The 20,635-nt window shown below is 40.4% G+C and overlaps 1 protein-coding gene and 1 long non-coding RNA gene across 8 annotated transcripts in view; one reads left to right on the top strand and one right to left on the bottom strand.

Moving 5' to 3' along the window:
* Nucleotides 1-229: 229 nt before the first annotated feature.
* Nucleotides 230-2,687, top strand: LOC306879618. Its single transcript, XR_013785025.1, has 3 exons — nucleotides 230-347; nucleotides 596-1,183; nucleotides 1,225-2,687. It is a non-coding gene; the product is annotated as an uncharacterized lncRNA (long non-coding RNA).
* A 1,767-nt stretch (nucleotides 2,688-4,454) lies between these two features.
* The window catches only part of LOC306879613 (lysine-specific demethylase 6A-like), a 61,497-nt gene continuing 45,316 nt past the window's right edge, over nucleotides 4,455-20,635 (bottom strand). For 4 of the 7 annotated variants that reach the window (XM_079432701.1, XM_079432703.1, XM_079432704.1 and 1 more), the window contains 10 exons: nucleotides 16,751-16,956; nucleotides 15,140-15,201; nucleotides 14,993-15,067; nucleotides 13,532-13,680; nucleotides 13,328-13,442; nucleotides 13,051-13,238; nucleotides 12,838-12,979; nucleotides 7,250-7,376; nucleotides 7,005-7,175; nucleotides 4,457-5,577 (listed from right to left, as the gene is read on the bottom strand). In XM_079432701.1, coding sequence (XP_079288827.1) covers nucleotides 5,548-5,577; nucleotides 7,005-7,175; nucleotides 7,250-7,376; nucleotides 12,838-12,979; nucleotides 13,051-13,238; nucleotides 13,328-13,442; nucleotides 13,532-13,680; nucleotides 14,993-15,067; nucleotides 15,140-15,201; nucleotides 16,751-16,956 — 1,265 coding nt within the window. In that variant the 3' untranslated portion in view covers nucleotides 4,457-5,547. Of the gene's footprint in view, nucleotides 5,578-7,004; nucleotides 7,176-7,249; nucleotides 7,377-12,837; nucleotides 12,980-13,050; nucleotides 13,239-13,327; nucleotides 13,443-13,531; nucleotides 13,681-14,992; nucleotides 15,068-15,139; nucleotides 15,202-16,750; nucleotides 16,957-20,635 lie in introns of all 7 variants that reach the window. The other 3 variants (XM_079432702.1, XM_079432705.1, XM_079432707.1) reach the window with 2 other exon arrangements.

Below are 20,635 nucleotides of genomic sequence, written 5' to 3'. Positions count from 1 at the left end.
TCTGCCTCCTGTCTTTGAATAACATTATAATTCACTTCTAGTTGTATATAAAGAGTTTCTCAAGCACATGACACTCTTTTGTTTCTCAATGAATGGCGTCTCTGACCTTCCCATTGAGAAAAAGACACAATAAGCCCCGCCCCTCTGACACGATAGGTCAGAACGAAGAGGCGCCGCCCACCTGAGCTCCCGCCTCTCTTTAAAGGGGTCGGACCGGCAACATGTGACTCGATTACAGCGTGGGAGTAAAAGGGGAGAGAAGAACAGATCAGGACAGGAGTGAAAGAGAGAAAGAGAGAAAGGTGGAGATATAATGAAGGCAGATGAGAGTTTTCCACTGGATGAATGTAAGTACTGCTACATTTAGGTTTTATTGAGCCAGGCAGATACGGTGTTTCTTGTGACACATTATTGTGATGATTTTGTGATGGAAAAACAGAGAAATATGATAAAGTGTGGTGAAGTATTTAATGTAGAGCAAAAGAGATCGAGCGCTTGTGGACTGACAGCACCTGCCTCACCGCAGATTACTCATTAAACTCACGACGGATGCCAAAGACTAACCTTAACCTGCTGCTTCATGCTTTCATTCCAGCACTGCTTCCTGACAGACATCAACACTCCGGAGCGGATTCACTGGGAAAGAAGAGAAAGAACATGTGAAGTGGAAAACAGGAGGTTTGCAAACAGGTATCTCAGGTCACACGTTTGATTGTGCAAGTGTTTGCCGACTCAAGATAGCCAGCGAGGAACAGGTTTGGGGTCAGATGAGAAAGAGTGAAAGAGAAAAGCTGGGAAGAAGAGAAACGAGAAAAGTGAAAACAGGAACAGAAAAAAGGCCATTTTACTGTCATCTTGACGGATGAGAAGAAGCATCCGATACCTTTAACACAAACACATTCAAAGGTTTCACAGCAGACGTTCACCTGAAGGATCATCTGTCGCTCATGCGTTTGTCCATCAGGAGAAACTTGTTCAGCAATCCTATAAAGACATGAACATACTAAACTCTACAATCTAGAAACCATTTTAAATTAGCAACTAATTCTCCTATAATTAATGTGTTCGTATTAATTGAGGGATACCCAAAATGTTTGGACTCTTCAGTAAATGGCAAAATATGTGAAAACGTCTAAGAAATGGCGAGCAATTACAGCAGCTAAAAGAAACCTCTTCCTAATATGTTCATCTGAGCTTGATCTGAGTTTCAGAGACTGCAAGCAGCGAGAGTCTGAGACGTCGCCATTGTGTTTGTCCTTGTTCTCTGTGTAATGGCGGGTGACGAGAGCATGTGGGTGAAGGGTAACACATGCTTTTATGAATGGGCTGCTGGGACGAGCGCTCTGATTGGTCAGATCCATGTCTCTGTGTCTATAGTGAAATACGACACCACAACTCAACACACTACAATGTGACACAGCTGTTTCCCACTGCGGCTTTTATCAGCAGTTAAAACACAGCTGTAAGACCAGAGATGAAACACAGTCAGGTCTAGATCCCTGTTCATCCAGCAAACTATATCAGTGCTCAAGAGTCACAGGCCGACTGAAGAAAGAGAGATCGTCCCTCCTTCACCTAAAGCTTAAAGAGGTCATATGATGCGAGTTTTCCTTTCTCTTTGGAGTGTTACAAGCTGTTTGAGATAAGATCCGTAAAGTTGCAAAGACTAAAGTCTCAAACCCAAAGAGACATTGTTTATCAAAGTTAAGACTCGTCCACACCTTCCTAAAACGCCTCATTCAAACACGGCACGTCTACGTCACTGTGTGGGAAGATTTGCATCGCCCAAATGTTTACGCAAAGAAAGGAGGCGTAACTTTTATTCTCACTGTAGTATTGTTGTGGAGATGCTGTGTGTTTCCAAATATGGTAAGGGGCGAAACATTTCAGTCACACGCTTGAGGTATTCGGCCAATCACAGCGCACTGGATAGCTGGCCAATCAGAGCACATCGCACTTTTCAGAACAAAAAATCAATGCGTTTCAGAGGCGGAGCAGAGAGGAGCAACAAGAATGTATGGCCAGAGATTGCGTTAGATTTTGATGGACAGGGTCGTAAAAATTTCATCATAATCTATTATTAGACGTCATTTTAATTTTCATATTTTAATTATAATAACATTTAATTGCTTTTATTTTTGTTCACATTTCCATTTTTAATAATGAACCTACAGGACAGGTATATAGACTTTAAAAAAACTATTTCTCGATTTGAATATTCTCATTTTTATGAACCAATTTCGATTCTTAAATCTCATTCGATGCTGTTTACAGTTGATGAAAGATCAGTACATATAGTACGCCTCCAATAAATTGTAATAGGCTAAGCTTTATGCTTCATTATTTTTGATATGAAACAAAGTCTCAGATTCTGTCCATTTTATCAGGAAATTCAAACAATAAATACTGTTGTGGCGCTCTTTAATGTGGTGTGATAGATCGCTGTATCTTAAACTTGATACTTGCCTCAAACGTATAGAAAAGACTGGCGACGGTTTTATTTTTGTTCTGGAGCTGATGATCCACACTGGAGCACACTCGCCACCAACTGGACAGGGCTGTGAATTACAGTTACACATTACAATAGCTCACACTCAGTGTAATCTGTCAAAATGACGGCCTTCAAATTTTTCCGTCACTGCTAAAAAAAATTTTTTCAGTAAACAACCTCTGTGTACGGTATATGGAAAATAATGTCAAGTCATCATTATTTATATAGCGCTTTTTACAAAGCAGATTGTGTCAAAGCAGCTTTACGGTATTAAGCAGGGAAATAGTGTGCCGTTGTCCTCTGGCCAGACGAGACCAGCAGTTTAATTCTGGGCTGCAGCAGAGTCAGATTGTGCAGGACTCGTCTGGTTCCCGTGGTCTTGTCCTAATGTGTTTTTTTAAAACTTGAAACACTTTGCATTACACTGTTGAGCACTGCAAATACTGTTATTTTTTAGCATGGTCATATGACCCCTTTAAACACCTCCCGTTCCGTCCACTCACATCTCCAGAGGTCACAGGTCGTTAGAGAGCAGGAGACGAGGATCATCACGACAGACCTAGATAAGGACAGCAGGCCTCCTGCCAAATCATGGAAAACTGGTGTCACATGACATCATGGAAACAGGAGACGCCGAGTGGAAAAAGAGCATCACACGTCAGTCGTGTGACCGAAGGAGAAGGACAGCAGGACGAGGTTCTCCTCTGAAGTGTTTCTCTCCAGCTGCAGCTCAGGTTTCAGAGTAACGTCTCGCACACATGAGTCAGCACTCCTAATCTGGAACGCTTCCCATCCTGTTTAACTTTCCATCGGCAGCACCTGAGACAGCACCCTCTGTTTGAACTCATTTTCCAGGCCACATCTGCCTGTTACACTCACTTCCAGGCTATTATACAATCGGCTGAGTTTAATGCACCTGTTTTGGCACTGAACGAACCGCCTGTTACATGTTCCATGAACTCGTCTCCCTTCATTGGACAGACGACACATTGGTTTCAGTGGTGCATGAGATCATGTCCGATTTGTTAACTCCGTTATCTGCCTTCTGTCTAGGCCTCAGCTCAGGAGCAGAGCAACGTAGACGTCCATCCTTCGCTCAGTGGTCAGTGTAGGTCCTGTCTCCGCCAGCAGCTACATCTGGCTACTGGGTCTCTGATGGCCGTCAGTCCGTGATTGAGCAGCACTTCACAACACTACAGCAAAACCCAGACTCGTGGAGGAAAACCACCAACATGAGCGCGATATGAGACCGATGCGGTCCTGAACCTGGCATACAGTGTAGAGATCTGTGTTTGTCAAATTACAGCTACATTGTCTGCTGGGTTTCAGAGATGCTTCACACCAACGGAGGCGTTCAGTCAGGAGACGTTTAACACAATGTCAGTCTTTAAATGATCCAATAAAGCTTAAATGTGGTCACTCTGTCTGAGGAGCCATATGTCACTGTCTAACAATTCCTTTTAAAGACAACATTATATTAATAGCTGCTGACTGCAGTTACTTTAGAGGAAACTCATTAGCTTCAGTTTTCCATTAAACAACAACAGATTGTGAAAAGTACAAATAAGGGGGAAACGAAGACAAGAGATTCTTGCATAACAAGAGGTCATTACTGACCACACGTCAGAAGACCAAACCACCTTCAAGTGGCTCCTGAACCACAAGATTTCTTGAGGAACATCTTCTCAAAAGACAGGTGAATTTCACAGAGCAAATGAGGAACACTCGTTAAGAGCAGACATGTCTGACGTAAACAATGAGTTCATTTGTAAATGTTTGTTAGTGAACGCCAATGAACTTTAACCTTTCTGGAGGTTTCAAAAGGCCTGTTTAATAGTAACAGACCTCATGAGTGGACAGATATTACTCAAGCGTGACTTAATTACTGTATACAGTGATAGTGAATCGTTGCGAATCTTCAAGCAAGGCTGCAGGTCTTATCCAACAACAACAACGAAACATTAAAAGGGAACGAGCATTTATAAAAACTGATATTTCAAAACACTCGCTTGACAATTGTCATTGTATACAATAAATAAAAATTGCAATGTCATACAGATTTAAGAAGGATCTCCACGTGTGGGCACATATGTTGACAACTTGTTTAATAACTCATAAAACATTCTTCAAACAATAAAACAATTTTATAGTTTCTGTACAATGCTTACTAAGCGGTTTAATTCTATATAGAAAAATGCAGGAGTAGTTTAAATGACCAAACTCCTTCAAATTTAATGGCAGGTACTCTGGGAAAAATAACAGCATTCCATCCACAAATATCTTCAAGCAATAAATATGTATTTATAAATAGTGTAAATGTACATCAGGATTAGAAACAAACAAGGAAGGAAAAAAACAGACAATTTAAACTTTATTCCTTACTCTATGTGCAACCCATTTTCTTTGTGACTTGGCCATTATGTTTTTTCCATAATTTTTTCCTTTTTCTTATCAAAGAAACAAAATATCCAACATGGTGTCAAAAGAACGAGACCGGTAAAACATAAAAGCGGTAAAAAATTATATAATCACCTAATTCTTCACATTACAAATGTTTTTTTTTTTTGTAGATTTTGCCATCCAAAGTCATCGTAAAATCGCTATCTACCATACAAAAAGCTAGGCTAGCGCTCCTTCGTGAAGGTGAACCCTTGAGACACAAGGAAAAGATTTCAGGTTTCAGCATGTTAACAAAATACAAAAAGAACGTCTGAAGTCAGTAGTCTGTAAGTGATGATGCCAGTTGTGACAGATAATATGTACAAAACGAGTTTCCCACAATTTCCTCCCCAGTTTTTGTGATTAATTTCTCACATGAAGCAGGAAGAGGTGTGTAGAGAGGAAGTTCGCTCACTAGCGCCCCCCGCAGGCCACAGTCACACGCTGCAGTTTATAAACAGGTTGCATAGACACACGGTCACTTGAGTCGACGGTCCCGAGCTCTCTAATGGTCACCAGCCACGCGAGAGACGAGCGCCACGGTCCTGAATATCAGAAATGGTCCGTTTAGAGAGTTCCAGTAATGCGATATTATCCACATGTACGACGTCTTAATGTCAAGATGAAGACGAATGCAGAGCAGGAGCCTACAAAACACAAGATGAGCGAACAGCGTTATTCATGGTCAGGGTTTATACACATTTGTACCAATACATTTCCATGACTTTTCCATTGAACTATGGAATTCATGACTTTTTTTCTGACTTCTGATGACTTTTGAGACTATATTCATGACCTAATGTTGTATTATTTTACAATAAAAATCTTTTCAAATGTACCATAGCATGTGTTAACTAAAATAAATAACTATTAATGCTACTTGTTTGCTTTCTATTTGTTCTAATAATAAAAGCTGCAACTGCACCAGACGTTACTCCACGCAGAGAACATATCACATCACTGAAGATTGTAATTTGTTTTTAAAACCAATATTATGAGTTAAACTCAGTTTTAGTTTTGAAAACCTTTTCAGTCTAACAGTAGAATCCAGGTACAAAAAAAAGTGCAAAAATGGAATAAACTAAATTTAAAGAAGATTAAAGTTAAAGTTATTCAGTCAAGAGCAGTGATTGATTTCCTGTCTTTTGTTGTTTGATTATCATTAACGACAGACGGCACAGATTTATTAGGCTGCTGTTACAAGACACAATACTGACACACATTCACTTATCAAGACAAAACCCACCGAGTATGAGAAAACTCGCCAGGACAGCCTTTTTGACGTCATTTTGTGTGTATTTGGCCACTTAAGTGCAACGAGCTGTGAAAAATAACCCGATATATGACACTTGCGAGGCAGCTTTATATGCGTGTGCTTTGTAAGTGACCGAGCGCACAGAGAACCGCCTCTGGAGCACATGAGTACTGAATTGCAACTGCAACCGGTACATTTTTGGTGACCCGATTAGTTCGGTCATCTGTCCGGAAACGCGAGTGAAAGTCTGGTATAGCAGCTCGTTGTTCTGCAGACGAGACGCCGATGAGAAGCTGCTCTGAGAGAAAGAGAGGAGATGCGGTACAGTTGCAGCACTCACGCTGTTTCAAAACACTGATCTGATCTGAAGTCTGTGAGGATTTATTTACTCATCTAACCTACATGCTACATTGAATAAATGTGTGCAGGATTTACCCGCATTTTAAACTCGAAAGCTGCGGGAATGAGTAAAACTATGCGACATATGCACAATCCCACACCGAAATTCAGGACCTGATTAAACAATTATATTATGCAGAGATTTGTGAAAAAGTTCCAAAACCTTTTTTTTTTTTTACTTTTCCAAAACTTTTTCCAGGCCTGGAAATTGCTGTTTTAAAATTCCATGACTTTTCCAACCCTACATGCTGCTCATTTCTTGATTGACACACAGAAGTCATGTCTCAATTCAAACACAAACCGTGACTAAACCTGCAAACGCTGCTTGAAGCGTCACTAGTTAGCCTGCTGATCATCTGTACGAGCAAAAGGACACACACTGGTACATGAATGACATATTTGGTCAAATAAGAGACTTACTAATGAGAACTGGTCGTAAACCTGCATGAGGTCCTCCATCCTGTACTGCTCCAGCACCACGAAACCATCGAGCTCATTGCTGCCCTTCCGCGCACAATCCTGACACTGAACCACGAAGGACTTCCGGGAGTAACTGTCGCTCGTCACAAAGAGCAGGTTAAACACCTCCACCTGGAACAAGGCAGCACAGGAACGTGATTCAGATGAGAACGGCCAGGGATTCTGCTGTAGAGTCCAGCACTCACCTCACAGATGCTGCAGTAATGTGCCGGCTCATCTCGGCTTCTTCTGTGCCAGATCGTCTCCTTCCCAGCAGACACCAGCGCCTCTTTTATCGTCTGACACTGCTTGAGCGTCCGCAGCAAACAGAACCTGTGAACCGGAGACACGTTTTACCATTCGATTTAGATCAAGGGATGCGTCACTGGATCGCCACTGGATTCCTGATTCAATTACGATGACCATGTCAACGATTCGATTACGATGACCATGTCAACGATTCGATTATCATGTCAACGATTCGATTCCATTATCATGTCAACGATTCGATTACGATGACCATGTCAATGATTCGATTACGATGACCATGTCAACGATTCGATTCGATTGCGATTATCATGTCAACGATTCGATTACGATGACCATGTCAACGATTCGATTACGATTATCATGTCAACGATTCGATTCGATTGCGATTATCATGTCAACGATTCGATTACGATGACCATGTCAACGATTACATTACGATGACCATGTCAACGATTCGATTCGATTGCGATGACCATGTCAACGATTCGATTACGATGACCATGTCAACGATTCGATTACGATGACCATGTCAACGATTCGATTACGATGACCATGTCAACGATTCGATTACGATGACCATGTCAACGATTCGATTACGATGACCATGTCAACGATTCGATTACGATGACCATGTCAACGATTAAATTGCGATGACCATGTCAACGATTCGATTCGATTGCGATTATCATGTCAACGATTCGATTACGATGACCATGTCAACGATTCAATTACGATGACCATGTCAACGATTCGATTACGATGACCATGTCAACGATTCGATTACGATTATCATGTCAACGATTCGATTACGATGACCATGTCAACGTTTCGATTCGATTGCGATTATCATGTCAACGATTCGATTACGATGACCATGTCAACGATTCAATTACGATGACCATGTCAACGATTCGATTACGATGACCATGTCAACGATTCAATTACGATGACCATGTCAACGATTCGATTACGATTATCATGTCAACGATTCGATTACGATGACCATGTCAACGTTTCGATTCGATTGCGATTATCATGTCAACGATTCGATTACGATGACCATGTCAACGATTCGATTACGATGACCATGTCAACGATTCAATTACGATGACCATGTCAACGATTCGATTACGATTATCATGTCAACGATTCGATTACGATGACCATGTCAACGATTCGATTCGATTATCATGTCAACGATTCGATTACGATGACCATGTCAACGATTCGATTATCATGTCAACGATTCGATTACGATGACCATGTCAACGATTCGATTACGATGACCATGTCAACGATTCGATTACGATGACCATGTCAACGATTCGATTACGATGACCATGTCAACGATTCGATTACGATGACCATGTCAACGATTCGATTACGATGACCATGTCAACGATTCGATTACGATGACCATGTCAACGATTCGATTACGATGACCATGTCAACGATTCGATTCGATTATCATGTCAACGATTCGATTACGATGACCATGTCAACGATTCGATTATCATGTCAACGATTCGATTACGATGACCATGTCAACGATTCGATTACGATGACCATGTCAACGATTCAATTACGATGACCATGTCAACGATTCGATTACGATGACCATGTCAACGATTCGATTACGATGACCATGTCAACGATTCGATTACGATGACCATGTCAACGATTCGATTACGATGACCATGTCAACGATTAAATTGCGATGACCATGTCAACGATTCGATTCGATTGCGATTATCATGTCAACGATTCGATTACGATGACCATGTCAACGATTCAATTACGATGACCATGTCAACGATTCGATTACGATTATCATGTCAACGATTCGATTACGATGACCATGTCAACGATTCGATTACGATTATCATGTCAACGATTCGATTACGATGACCATGTCAACGTTTCGATTCGATTGCGATTATCATGTCAACGATTCGATTACGATGACCATGTCAACGATTCAATTACGATGACCATGTCAACGATTCGATTACGATGACCATGTCAACGATTCAATTACGATGACCATGTCAACGATTCGATTACGATTATCATGTCAACGATTCGATTACGATGACCATGTCAACGTTTCGATTCGATTGCGATTATCATGTCAACGATTCGATTACGATGACCATGTCAACGATTCGATTACGATGACCATGTCAACGATTCAATTACGATGACCATGTCAACGATTCGATTACGATTATCATGTCAACGATTCGATTACGATGACCATGTCAACGATTCGATTCGATTATCATGTCAACGATTCGATTACGATGACCATGTCAACGATTCGATTATCATGTCAACGATTCGATTACGATGACCATGTCAACGATTCGATTACGATGACCATGTCAACGATTCGATTACGATGACCATGTCAACGATTCGATTACGATGACCATGTCAACGATTCGATTACGATGACCATGTCAACGATTCGATTACGATGACCATGTCAACGATTCGATTCGATTATCATGTCAACGATTCGATTACGATGACCATGTCAACGATTCGATTATCATGTCAACGATTCGATTACGATGACCATGTCAACGATTCGATTACGATGACCATGTCAACGATTCAATTACGATGACCATGTCAACGATTCGATTACGATGACCATGTCAACGATTCGATTCGATTACGATGACCATGTCAATGATTCGATTACGATTATCATGTCAACGATTCGATTACGATTATCATGTCAACGATTCAATTACGATGACCATGTCAACGATTCGATTGCGATTATCATGTCAACGATTCGATTACGATGACCATGTCAACGATTCGATTACGATTATCATGTCAACGATTCGATTACGATGACCATGTCAACGATTCAATTACGATGACCATGTCAACGATTCAATTACGATGACCATGTCAACGATTCGATTGCGATTATCATGTCAACGATTCGATTACGATTATCATGTCAACGATTCAATTACGATGACCACGTCAACGATTCGATTACGATTATCATGTCAACGATTCGATTACGATGACCATGTCAACGATTCAATTACGATTATCATGCCAACGATTCGATTCCATTACGATTACGATCTTACGATTACGATCATTACGACCTTAATCTATAATCTAGTGTTTTTAACTAATTTATAGCAATAATTTACAAAAAAAATAAAAATTAAACAAGGTGAAGCTATTTTAATTTCTAAAGTATTCAAGTTATTATACAAAGTCCTTTTTGTCGATTTTCAGAATAACTACATATATTAATGACTATCGTGAAATATATCGTTAACATGAAATAAAATTAGTCATACCGTTAAATATAACAGACCTGCAAACTCAGAGAAAAAAAGGTGACAGTGTTGGGGGGGAGGGGGGGGGGGGGGGGCGACACTGTGAACGCATTAGCCTTGCACGTTCGCCAGATTCTACATAGACATTGTTTACAAGTAATGCGGCGCATCCAATGCAACAAGACGTCAAATTGCTTTGTTACACTGTATTACTCTCGCATCAGCTGTTGTCTAAACAGTCACATCTACCCACATCAACACATCAAAAACGCTTTAAAAGTAGGGCTACATCCAGCTGACTTGAATGACTGCTGCGCACACGACAACCTCCATAACGTGTCGTTAATCAGGGTAGCTCAGAATTGGAGTAGTAGCCAGAACTCAGGGCAGAGCACCTGTCTTAAGTTAGGGGCTAATGATAAGGTTGCAACCTAAGTTGGCTATCTGAAATACTATATACTTACGTAGCAAGCTAAATGGTTAACTTTAGTTAGCAAGACGGTCAGACAATGCAGGAATTAACATTACGATGTTTTAAATAATGTTTAACAATGTTAGATGGCTAGAAAATTTGCTATCTTGCTAACGGAAATTCCAGCATTGGATCCGCTTGTATTGCTTGCTATTAAGCATTTTGCTCGAAGCATAGGCTAACTGTATGAAAAAAAACCGCTAACTTAGCTGACATTATTTGACTTAAAGGTGCCATAGAATGCATTTGATACAGTATTTTAAATTGTTCTCTGATATCTACACAGAAGGTATGTGGCTTAGGTAAGGGCAAAAAATCTCCAGAAACGATTTTACATGTCCATTTACAACCCTAGGATTTCTGCCTAGAATGAAACGGTCTGTTATTGGCTTATTTGGCAGGGTCATGAATAATAATGAGCTCTGCTCTGATTGGCTGTTTCACAGTACGGCTCATCAGCAAGAAGGAAGCACAGGGAGGAAAATATATATTTAAATACTTTCTCTCGCAGTTATATCGTCGGGTAATTATACTGTATATAAAACGCGGGCATCAGGGAGCCGTTATTAATATGCGAGACATTGAAACTGCTTTTGAACGATCCATCGATCGCGTTACAGTTTCACTTTCAAGAGACGCGATCACACAAACTATGTTTACATTATGGAGCAACAGCACTTACCACACATTTCACAAGATCAGATGCTTGTCAGTGGTGCTCAGGATCTGTAAGTCATTCGCCATCATCCTCATCTCTCCTTACTGAGAGTGAAATCTTATGTACTGTAACAGGCTACCGCTAGCAAGGAGCTAACCATGTCCCTTTAGTGGCTCGCGTTATTTGCTTTCTGTGCCTTTCTGAATACAGACACCAACCCATCCCTGCACTTCACACCCCCTGCACGGCCTGGAACATAACATTTATTGTGTTATTTTCGCTGTTGTCCGCGCTTGTTTATTTACAATACCTGCAGAGCTTCTGATGGTTCGGCCGGCTTAGAACAAGGACGGGTTTATGCAAATGTTGGGGGCGTAGTGATCGCGACTGTTGCGTCACAGTCGGTGTTATGTTCTGATTCGCCTGTTTTTCAGTGGTCTTTTTTAATCACGAGATTTACATATGAAGGAGGAAACTATGGTGTTTGAGGCTCACTGTATGTCATTTCCATGTACAGAACTGTTATTATTTAAATATGCCAGGGTAAAGACAGTTTTTCATTCTATGGCACCTTTAAGCAAACAAATATCTGTTGTTTAGCTCCAAAAAGACTGATTTACCTTGAATTCAATTTCCATCAGAGTTTCCACATTAGGTCAGGTGTCTCTTGACAGGCGCGAACACAGATGGCAGTGTGTTTCAAGATCCTGAACCAAGCGCTGAGATTCCGATTGGTCCAGAAAAAATGTCATTTATAAGAATTGTCCAATAATGGCCTACATGGCACGCAAGCCCACCCCCACCTTCCTCTCTTGACAGGCGCGAGCTCAGTAGAGATTCCGATCGGCCCAGATGTCAATTAACGCAAGACCCCCCCCCCCCCCCCCTCCTCCTAAAAAAAACTCTCCGGTTCTACACGATTCACGTGAATGACCCAATTGACAATAAAAGCGGCGATTGTCACCGAAAAGCGACAAGTTTGCAGGTATGATATAATTTTGGTCACATCGCCCACCCCTACATCGTAGACACGATTAATTTCAACCCTAACATCGATCGAGAAAACATCACACTCACTTGATCATCTCAAACAGCTTGTGGTCAGACACTTTAATGTTCCTCGCCATGTTCCAGGACAGATGCACCATGGGAACCATAGATTTGACGCTCTGGAGTTTGTTCCACTCGTAACGTTCCACGGCCAGCTTGTACTGATACGCTGCAGAAAGCAGAAGAACACAATCACACAAGGCAAAATCACGCAGAGAGCCAGGCTGAATGTCTCCGCACCGGTCAGAGGGCCCACGTTCCACGAGATGTTATTGCACCAGCCGATGGCCTGACCCCAGTGCACCGTTCCCGTGTTCAGCCAAACCAGGTCCCCAGGCCGCTGGATGAAGCGGTACACCGGCACGTTCGCCTCGTACAGATCCTCCAGATTGGGCCACCACGAGCCCTTCAGGAAGTTGATGTTGTTCCTGAAAGAGCAACTCTTGCATATCAACAGAAGCCACTTTAAGATCTGTTAGATGATTAAACGAAATGTTCAGGAGAGCCGTGCACGTACTTCTCACAGAACTCGCTCATCACGCCCCAGTACGGCTCCGGCATGGCAAACCACTCGCAGTCGCCCGGCCCGATGTTGATGTTGACTGCGCAGAAGTTATTGTGCTCCTGATGCCCTGAACATGAACAGAGAGATCACGTGACCGGCTGTGACAGACTGGTTTGACTGCGCTTCTGAAGCGCCACGATAACAGCAGCGTCTCACCTGGAGTTCTGCTGCCTGGGACTTTCATGAAGAGCTGGACCGTGTTCATACCCAGAATGCTGTGGCCCACGTGACTCAGCAGGTTCCCAGCAGACACCACACGCGCAAACACAGGAAGCTTACTCAGTTCCTGCAGCTGCAGCTTCCACCTGCGGGGAGCAGTGCCTCAGCTTTATTTGACTGGCAGACTTACATTACACTGAGCTGCAGGAGTACAGCTGTGGACTGCACAAGGACTACAGTAGCTGTCATTCTCACAGCCTCTTAAACTGCATTCAGAGACATGTTAAACTCAGAAACTGACCGTCACTTGCTCTCAGTTTGAAGTCACTGCTTGCTAGCCGATGTATATCATCTGCGATAATGTCATAATCGTTGTTTTAACGATGTGCGATTTGACATTATCGAGTATAATCACAAGAGTGCACGCATACATGATGTGAAGTCTAGTAGGTTAGACTATAAAAAGGCATTTAAAATGATTACAAAATTTAGGATATGGGGAAGAATATATCGGATATATTCTTTATGATATATACTTATATCATTTCATATAGTTAATCAATATCACACAAAAAGTGCTGTTATTTTCTCCAAAATTCAGCATGATTACAAATGTGATTGATTTTTTTTACAACAGTTCAATGAACAAGAAATTAATTAAGAGACTTACATTTTAGACACTATATGTCCTGTTTTTGCTCTATTTCGCCAACAAAAGTAAATCCAAACAAAGCCACAGCACTGTTTTATGTCTCTGAGCAAGATGAAAGCGATTCATTCCTGAATGAATCAACCGTTTAAATGATTCGGTTCAATCCCAACGACTCACTTATTAACAGTGACTTGCTGCCACCTACTGGCGGTTTTAATTTCACTTTCAGAATATCTTTTCATTCAAAACGGTATTTATGCATTTGTAACTGCAGTTAAAGCATCCTATGTCCCTCTGAGCTGTGTTAAACAGTGTGTAAACATCTAAATGCCTTTCAGATACAGCTGTGTTTCCTCTGCATTGCAAAGATGAATTTTGTTGATACTGAACTGATTTCATTTGTTTGGTAACAGCCCAAATGTCTTATTATTCTAATTGAGTGATTAAATGTAAAAAATCTGACTCAACAGATATTGCACACTTTCAGAAAAACAAATGGCTTTACAAAGGTAAAAAACTGCCCATAAAAGGTAAAAATCAAATAAAACTTGTTGAAAAATTAATTTCCATCACCATCACACAGAATATGAAGAATATCAAAAACGTTAGGAGTCAGCGGTCCACGGTGGTGCTTAAGATACTAGCACAACAACACCCAGCAAAATATTCTCTAATTACCATTATTGATAAAAACCCAGAAAATATCAAGATATCATTTTTGGTCAATATAGCACACCCCTACTGCTTGCAAATGCAAACACTCAACTTGACAAGAAGGGCAAAAAGGAAATCTCATGAAAACTCACTTCTTTTCATCGGAGACGTCAATGTTCGTCCCAAACTTGACTTGTTTGAAAGGACCTTTCCGCCTCCTGGAAACACTGAGCAGAATGAAGAGTAAGGGCAGGTTTACATCAGCGCAGCTAAAGCACTTCAGCGGGCGTTAGACTCACGTTTCTGATGACGTTATTTCAGAGTCTGATGGCTCCTTCTGGCCCTTCTTCTCATTCTCTTCCTGAAAGCACACAAACACGGTTATTTAATATATAAAATGCCACACGTAACCGATCAACCATGCTAACGTAGGGCTGGACGATATGGCCAAGATTTATATCACGATATATTTCTTAATTTCGGTTGATACGATATAATTCTGATATCGATATTAACAATATAAAAAAAAAAAATCAGAAAAACTGAATACTATTTAATGGAACTATATATTTTAGAAATAAAAATGGTACAAATAAATGAATCTTCATCTTTTATGTGTGTTTAGCCTGCATACAAACAATAAATGTGATACCACCGTCAAATAAACATAAGACTCACCTTATTAGCTTTTAACTATAACATAGGCTGATTATTCTTACAGACTGAAACAAAAGTGCTTCAGTCAGGAAAAAAAAAATATGAAAAGTGCTCCGAGTTGCTGCAGAAAACAGAACAAAAGAGTGAGCAACAGCAAAAACACATGTTGCTGGAGACGGGCCAGCAGGAGGCGCTTTTGGAGCAAAAGTAACAGTTTCCCCAGTAACGGCTGTACACAAAGCAGAAACAGCGGTTTCCCCGGTAACGGCTGTACACAAAGCAGAAACAGCGGTTTCCCCGGTAACGGCTGTACACAAAGCAGAAACAGCGGTTTCCCCGGTAACGGCTGTACACAAGGCAGCGTTGCTCATGAACGCTACTTCATCAGATACAATGAAAATGGCATTGAAACTTTTCTAAAGACAGTCGGTTCCCTTCTAAGATACATTCATATAAAAACACCAGCGTTGCGTTTTGATTTTGAAACATACAGTGCACATATTTATTCAATGCCGTCAACTGCCACATAAATAAATGTATGGGAAACACTGGTAATGGTTATTGAAATATCGTAAATGTGTTTAAAAAAAATCATATAACCGCTATTGAAAAAAATATATACCGCAATATATTTTGATATTGAATCCAGACCTATGCTAACTAGGGTTGGGTTTCATTTGAATCTTATTGATTCCAATTATGTTAATCAATTCCGATTCTTACTGATTCCTAGTTTAGATTCCAATAAGATAAAAAATCCAACATAAAAAAAATGAAGTCAAACATTTATTCTGTGTCTTTTTACAAAGCATTCTGTTGCAGCTGAATAACATGAGCAAAAACCAGCAGCCTACAGAACACTTTGGCCTACAAGAGGAACTTTTGCCTATGCTTTTAACAAAAATACCACAGCAAAAACAACTAGACTCATATAAATCTGAAATATTAAATCGTTAGAGACAAGTGAACGGTCAGTAATAAAATATGAACAAACAAATCAATTAGCAACAGCATAAATAAACAAAACTGAACCAAATTACAGCTGCACGCAGACAAGGCGCAAATTCTTTCCGTTCCTGCACTTAATCGTTTTAAAATCACATTAAAATGCAAATGCAGGAATCGTTAAGCAAAATTGAAATCCACGTGTCTCCGGTTCTTGGATATTTGGACCCAGTTGTAAAATGGAACCTGTTTTGGAGACCCAGCCCTGATGGTAACTGATGTGCTGCGGTCGGATGCAGTGGACTCACCCGCAGCGACTCCTGGAAGGACGCGGCCTGGTACTGTGCGTATTTGGCGATGGTGGTGTATGAGCGGCTGCTCTCGCAGCGCCACTGTTTCCGCAGGCCGCTGGCGTCCCAGTTCTCATCCGCCGGCTGACACAGCTGCGTCCGCACCTCCACCAGGTGCTCCGGGTTCGCCTCTACTAGTGTCTTCGTGGAGAACAGGCCCAAATCTACAGAGACAGAGAATAAAAACATGATCCAAGATCAGAATGAGCTTTATTGCCAGGTATGTTTACACATACGAGGAATTTGTTTTCGTGACAGAAGCTTCCACAGTGAAACAGAATGACAGTGACAGAACAAAAAACAGATAATAAAAAGAAGAATTAAAAATAGAACAAGTAAATAAGGAATAACAATATACAAATTGACAATTGTATGTACAGGTATATAACAATAGACAGTTTTGTATGAACAGGTTGTATGTATCCTACAAGTGTTCAACTACACCCACCAGAAACGCCCAGAGAACACCCGAACGGATCGAACAAACCTGCCGCTCTCACCGGAGGAGCGTTTGTTTCATATACCATAGGCCTCGTTTACACTGCAGGTCTTGATGCTTAATTCCGATTTGTTGCCTATATATATTTTTTGGCTGTCCGTTTACACGTTCTTTCAATTGTGACCCATATCCGATTCATGTGTTTACACTTGTCATACCATCCGAAACAGTCCCGCATGCGTTGCTGTCATTTAGCGCCTCCACACGTGCTTCCTCCCGAGAATAATGTGACCTGTGCTGACAAAACGAGTCGAGCAAATTTGAAAAAAGGAGTTATTTTACATTCTCCATTAAAAGACCAAGTTTTCCTCCAGTTCTTTTCTTATTAATAATTAGGCTACTATATTAATAATTACAATATAGCTGTTTATTTGATCTTTCCCATTATAAATAAGAACAGATGGAAAAACTAACAAACAACAGTACAGGAACAAATATCCTATGAAGAAAAAAATAATTACCTTTATAATTTTACATCTAAACAAAAGCATTCATATAGCCTACAAAAACAAATGATCAAATGTAAAAGTCACTTCATTGTGTTCATTACAAATAAATTGATTATTAAAACTACAAAAGCAGTTAAATGAAGTGCTACGAGTGATTCCCTCTTTTCTTTTAGGCTATTGATAGATAACATTGAGACAGACGGCCAACTCCCTGATAGCACACACACATCTCGGAGATGTCTAGTTGACGTCTGCATTTACATCTGCAAGACGTATTTTTTAGAGTGTTTGCTCATCTGCAATACATCCACCTTTTTCTTGCTGTAAAAATGGGCGCCACCATTTGTAAACTGTATGGCTCTGGCTTCCAGTCTAATCCACATCCAGCTATTTTTAAATGTACGAAACAGTTCGTTTTGCTGCTTTATTGAAAATTGGTGAGTCTTACCATTTTATTTTAATGTATTATATTAATTATGAACACTGGTTTGTAGTGCACGTTGTTATTGTTCTCATTATTTACCTATAGTGGCTTACTTCCACGTTGAAGAAAAAGGTGGACAGGATGTTTCCTTTTAGATGTCAAATAGACGTCTATTAGATGTCTTTAAGATGTTTGTGATTTAGAAAGGGGTCGACCGATATGTGTTTTTCAGGGCTGATGCCGATACCGATTATTACAGACCAAGTAGACCGATAACCGATATATTGAACCGATATATATGTCTGGTGTAAAAATGAAAATGTCAAAATTAAGAATAACAAAGGCTCTGACAAAAACGGCCTTCCCTAGTGTTAGTTGCACTTCTTACTCTTGTCTTCCCCCATGCATCCATCTACAATAAGGGTAATATATAAAGAGAGAGTTAAAAGTGGGGCCACTGTATGCTTCATGATTAAGCCTATGAATACTAAATACTAAAGCTAAACAGCTTGGGGAAATGTAAGTATTTGGCTTCAATAATTGACATGTTAGAAATGTATGCGTAATAGCATAACCTCTCATAATTCTTCATTAATTATTTTCGGTTGACTAAATCATAACCTACAAGAGGTGACTATTCAATTCATCATCTAAAGCACATCAATTGATTAATTTAAAAAGCGCAATGTATATAATACGTGTAAATAATTTCATTGTCTTAATAGCTCCATTGTAGAAGTTGCGAAGAAGACCGCAACTATTTTAATGAAACGATAACACTAATAGCCTGTTATAGGCTCACTTGATTCAATAGCCCATTGAAATGTCCCAATTTCCGTCATCACAATCTTGGCCTATGTGACAGTAACTTAGTCTTGGCCTATGTGACAGTATCTTAGTCTTGGCCTATGTGACAGTAATTTCCATTAGTTTTCATTTACAGAGCAGTGCAAATGAAGGCATAAAACATTAATTTAATTTATCTTTTAATCAAATGAGAGTTGAACTCTATTTTTTGGCAAACAAATGTGTTTACTATAAATTAAAACATGTAAGAAATAGCGTATTGTGTGATTGTTCTTTTAAACAAAAGTTGTAATAATTGTAGTTGCATTAGTAAATAAACCAAACGTTTATTTTGACGGGTTGCCATGAGGACCTCTTAAGTTTCTGTAGCCTATTTATGATATGACGATCGTTTTACTCAAACGAAACAGTCAAATGCTCATGAAGTAACTCTCAGAGCAGTTCTGGGGATGATGTTCATATATTTATGTCCTCATTTAGTGACATGGCAGATGCGGAAAACACCGCAAGCGTCGCGCACTTCAGTGTGTGTGTGTGTGTGTGTGTGTGTGTGTGTGTCAAAACCGCGCGTCTGTGCCTTCACATATACAGAGACATGCCGAACATGCAGAATTCATATTTAAATAGTCTTTTTGCAGCTTAATGTTTACAGATAGTCCATATCATGAGTCGAATTAAGTGTACTGACCTACTTTTGATTAATTCATCCAAACTTTGACTAATTCCGTGACTCCGCGTTATACAGTAAATTCCATATGACTGGATTCCGCGATTCCCCCTGCGTTTCCCCCATCTCGGAAACCATAAATAGATAATATTGAGGTTTTTACAACTTCAGTGTAGTGGATTGTAATTTATTGCAACTTGTGCAAGGTCTGCTGCTGCCTTTGAGAGATAACTGATGCGTGATGAAGCAGCACCAGTTAGCAAGTGCTTTCGGTGTGAGAGTGCCTTTAGTCTTCCACGTTGATTGGTCGGACTCCTGACTCTCAACAAATCAGATGCGCGGTGGGCGGAGACTGCTCTAGGCCACAGAGTGGTGAGTTCCGACAGGCTGCATCAGAGCCAAATAGCGCGTTTCAAAATTAAATAATTTTATCGGCACATCGGTTTTGAAAATGACCGATGCCGATTATCATAAAAATGCTTAATATCGGTGCCAATAATCGGCCAGGTCGATAATCGGTCGACCCCTAATTTAGAATGTATGTAAAACTGACATCTGAAGGACGTCTGTCAGACGTTTGTAGACAGCAGATGCTTTCCAGATCTTTAACAGACATCTTGCAGATGTACGTGCGCTATCTGGGCTGTAATGCACGAATCATATAAAGTTACACATCAGATGTTTTTCCCCAAGGGTTCACTTAAGACAGAACAGATGATGTTTGCGTGAATACTGAAATACTGTATTTATCGGGATCGTGCACCGTTATGCACGTTCTTCAGATGACAGTCAGCATGAGAAGCGAGCAGAGAAAAGGTAATAATTAGGGATGCACCGATACCGATATCGGGCCGATACTGAGCTCATGTACTCGTTAAAATGCCCCGATACTAAATGCCGATACCACGCATGTGATCAGTGCCATATTCAGACAAAGAAACACCAACAACAGAAAAACAGACAGCAGAATGTAGTTATTAGAGATTAAGGATGTCTA

This window comes from Barbus barbus (genome assembly GCF_936440315.1).
Source record: "Barbus barbus genome assembly, chromosome: 13".
NCBI classification, from domain to species: Eukaryota; Metazoa; Chordata; class Actinopteri; order Cypriniformes; family Cyprinidae; genus Barbus; species Barbus barbus.
This window is presented reverse-complemented; position numbering and strand designations above follow the sequence as displayed.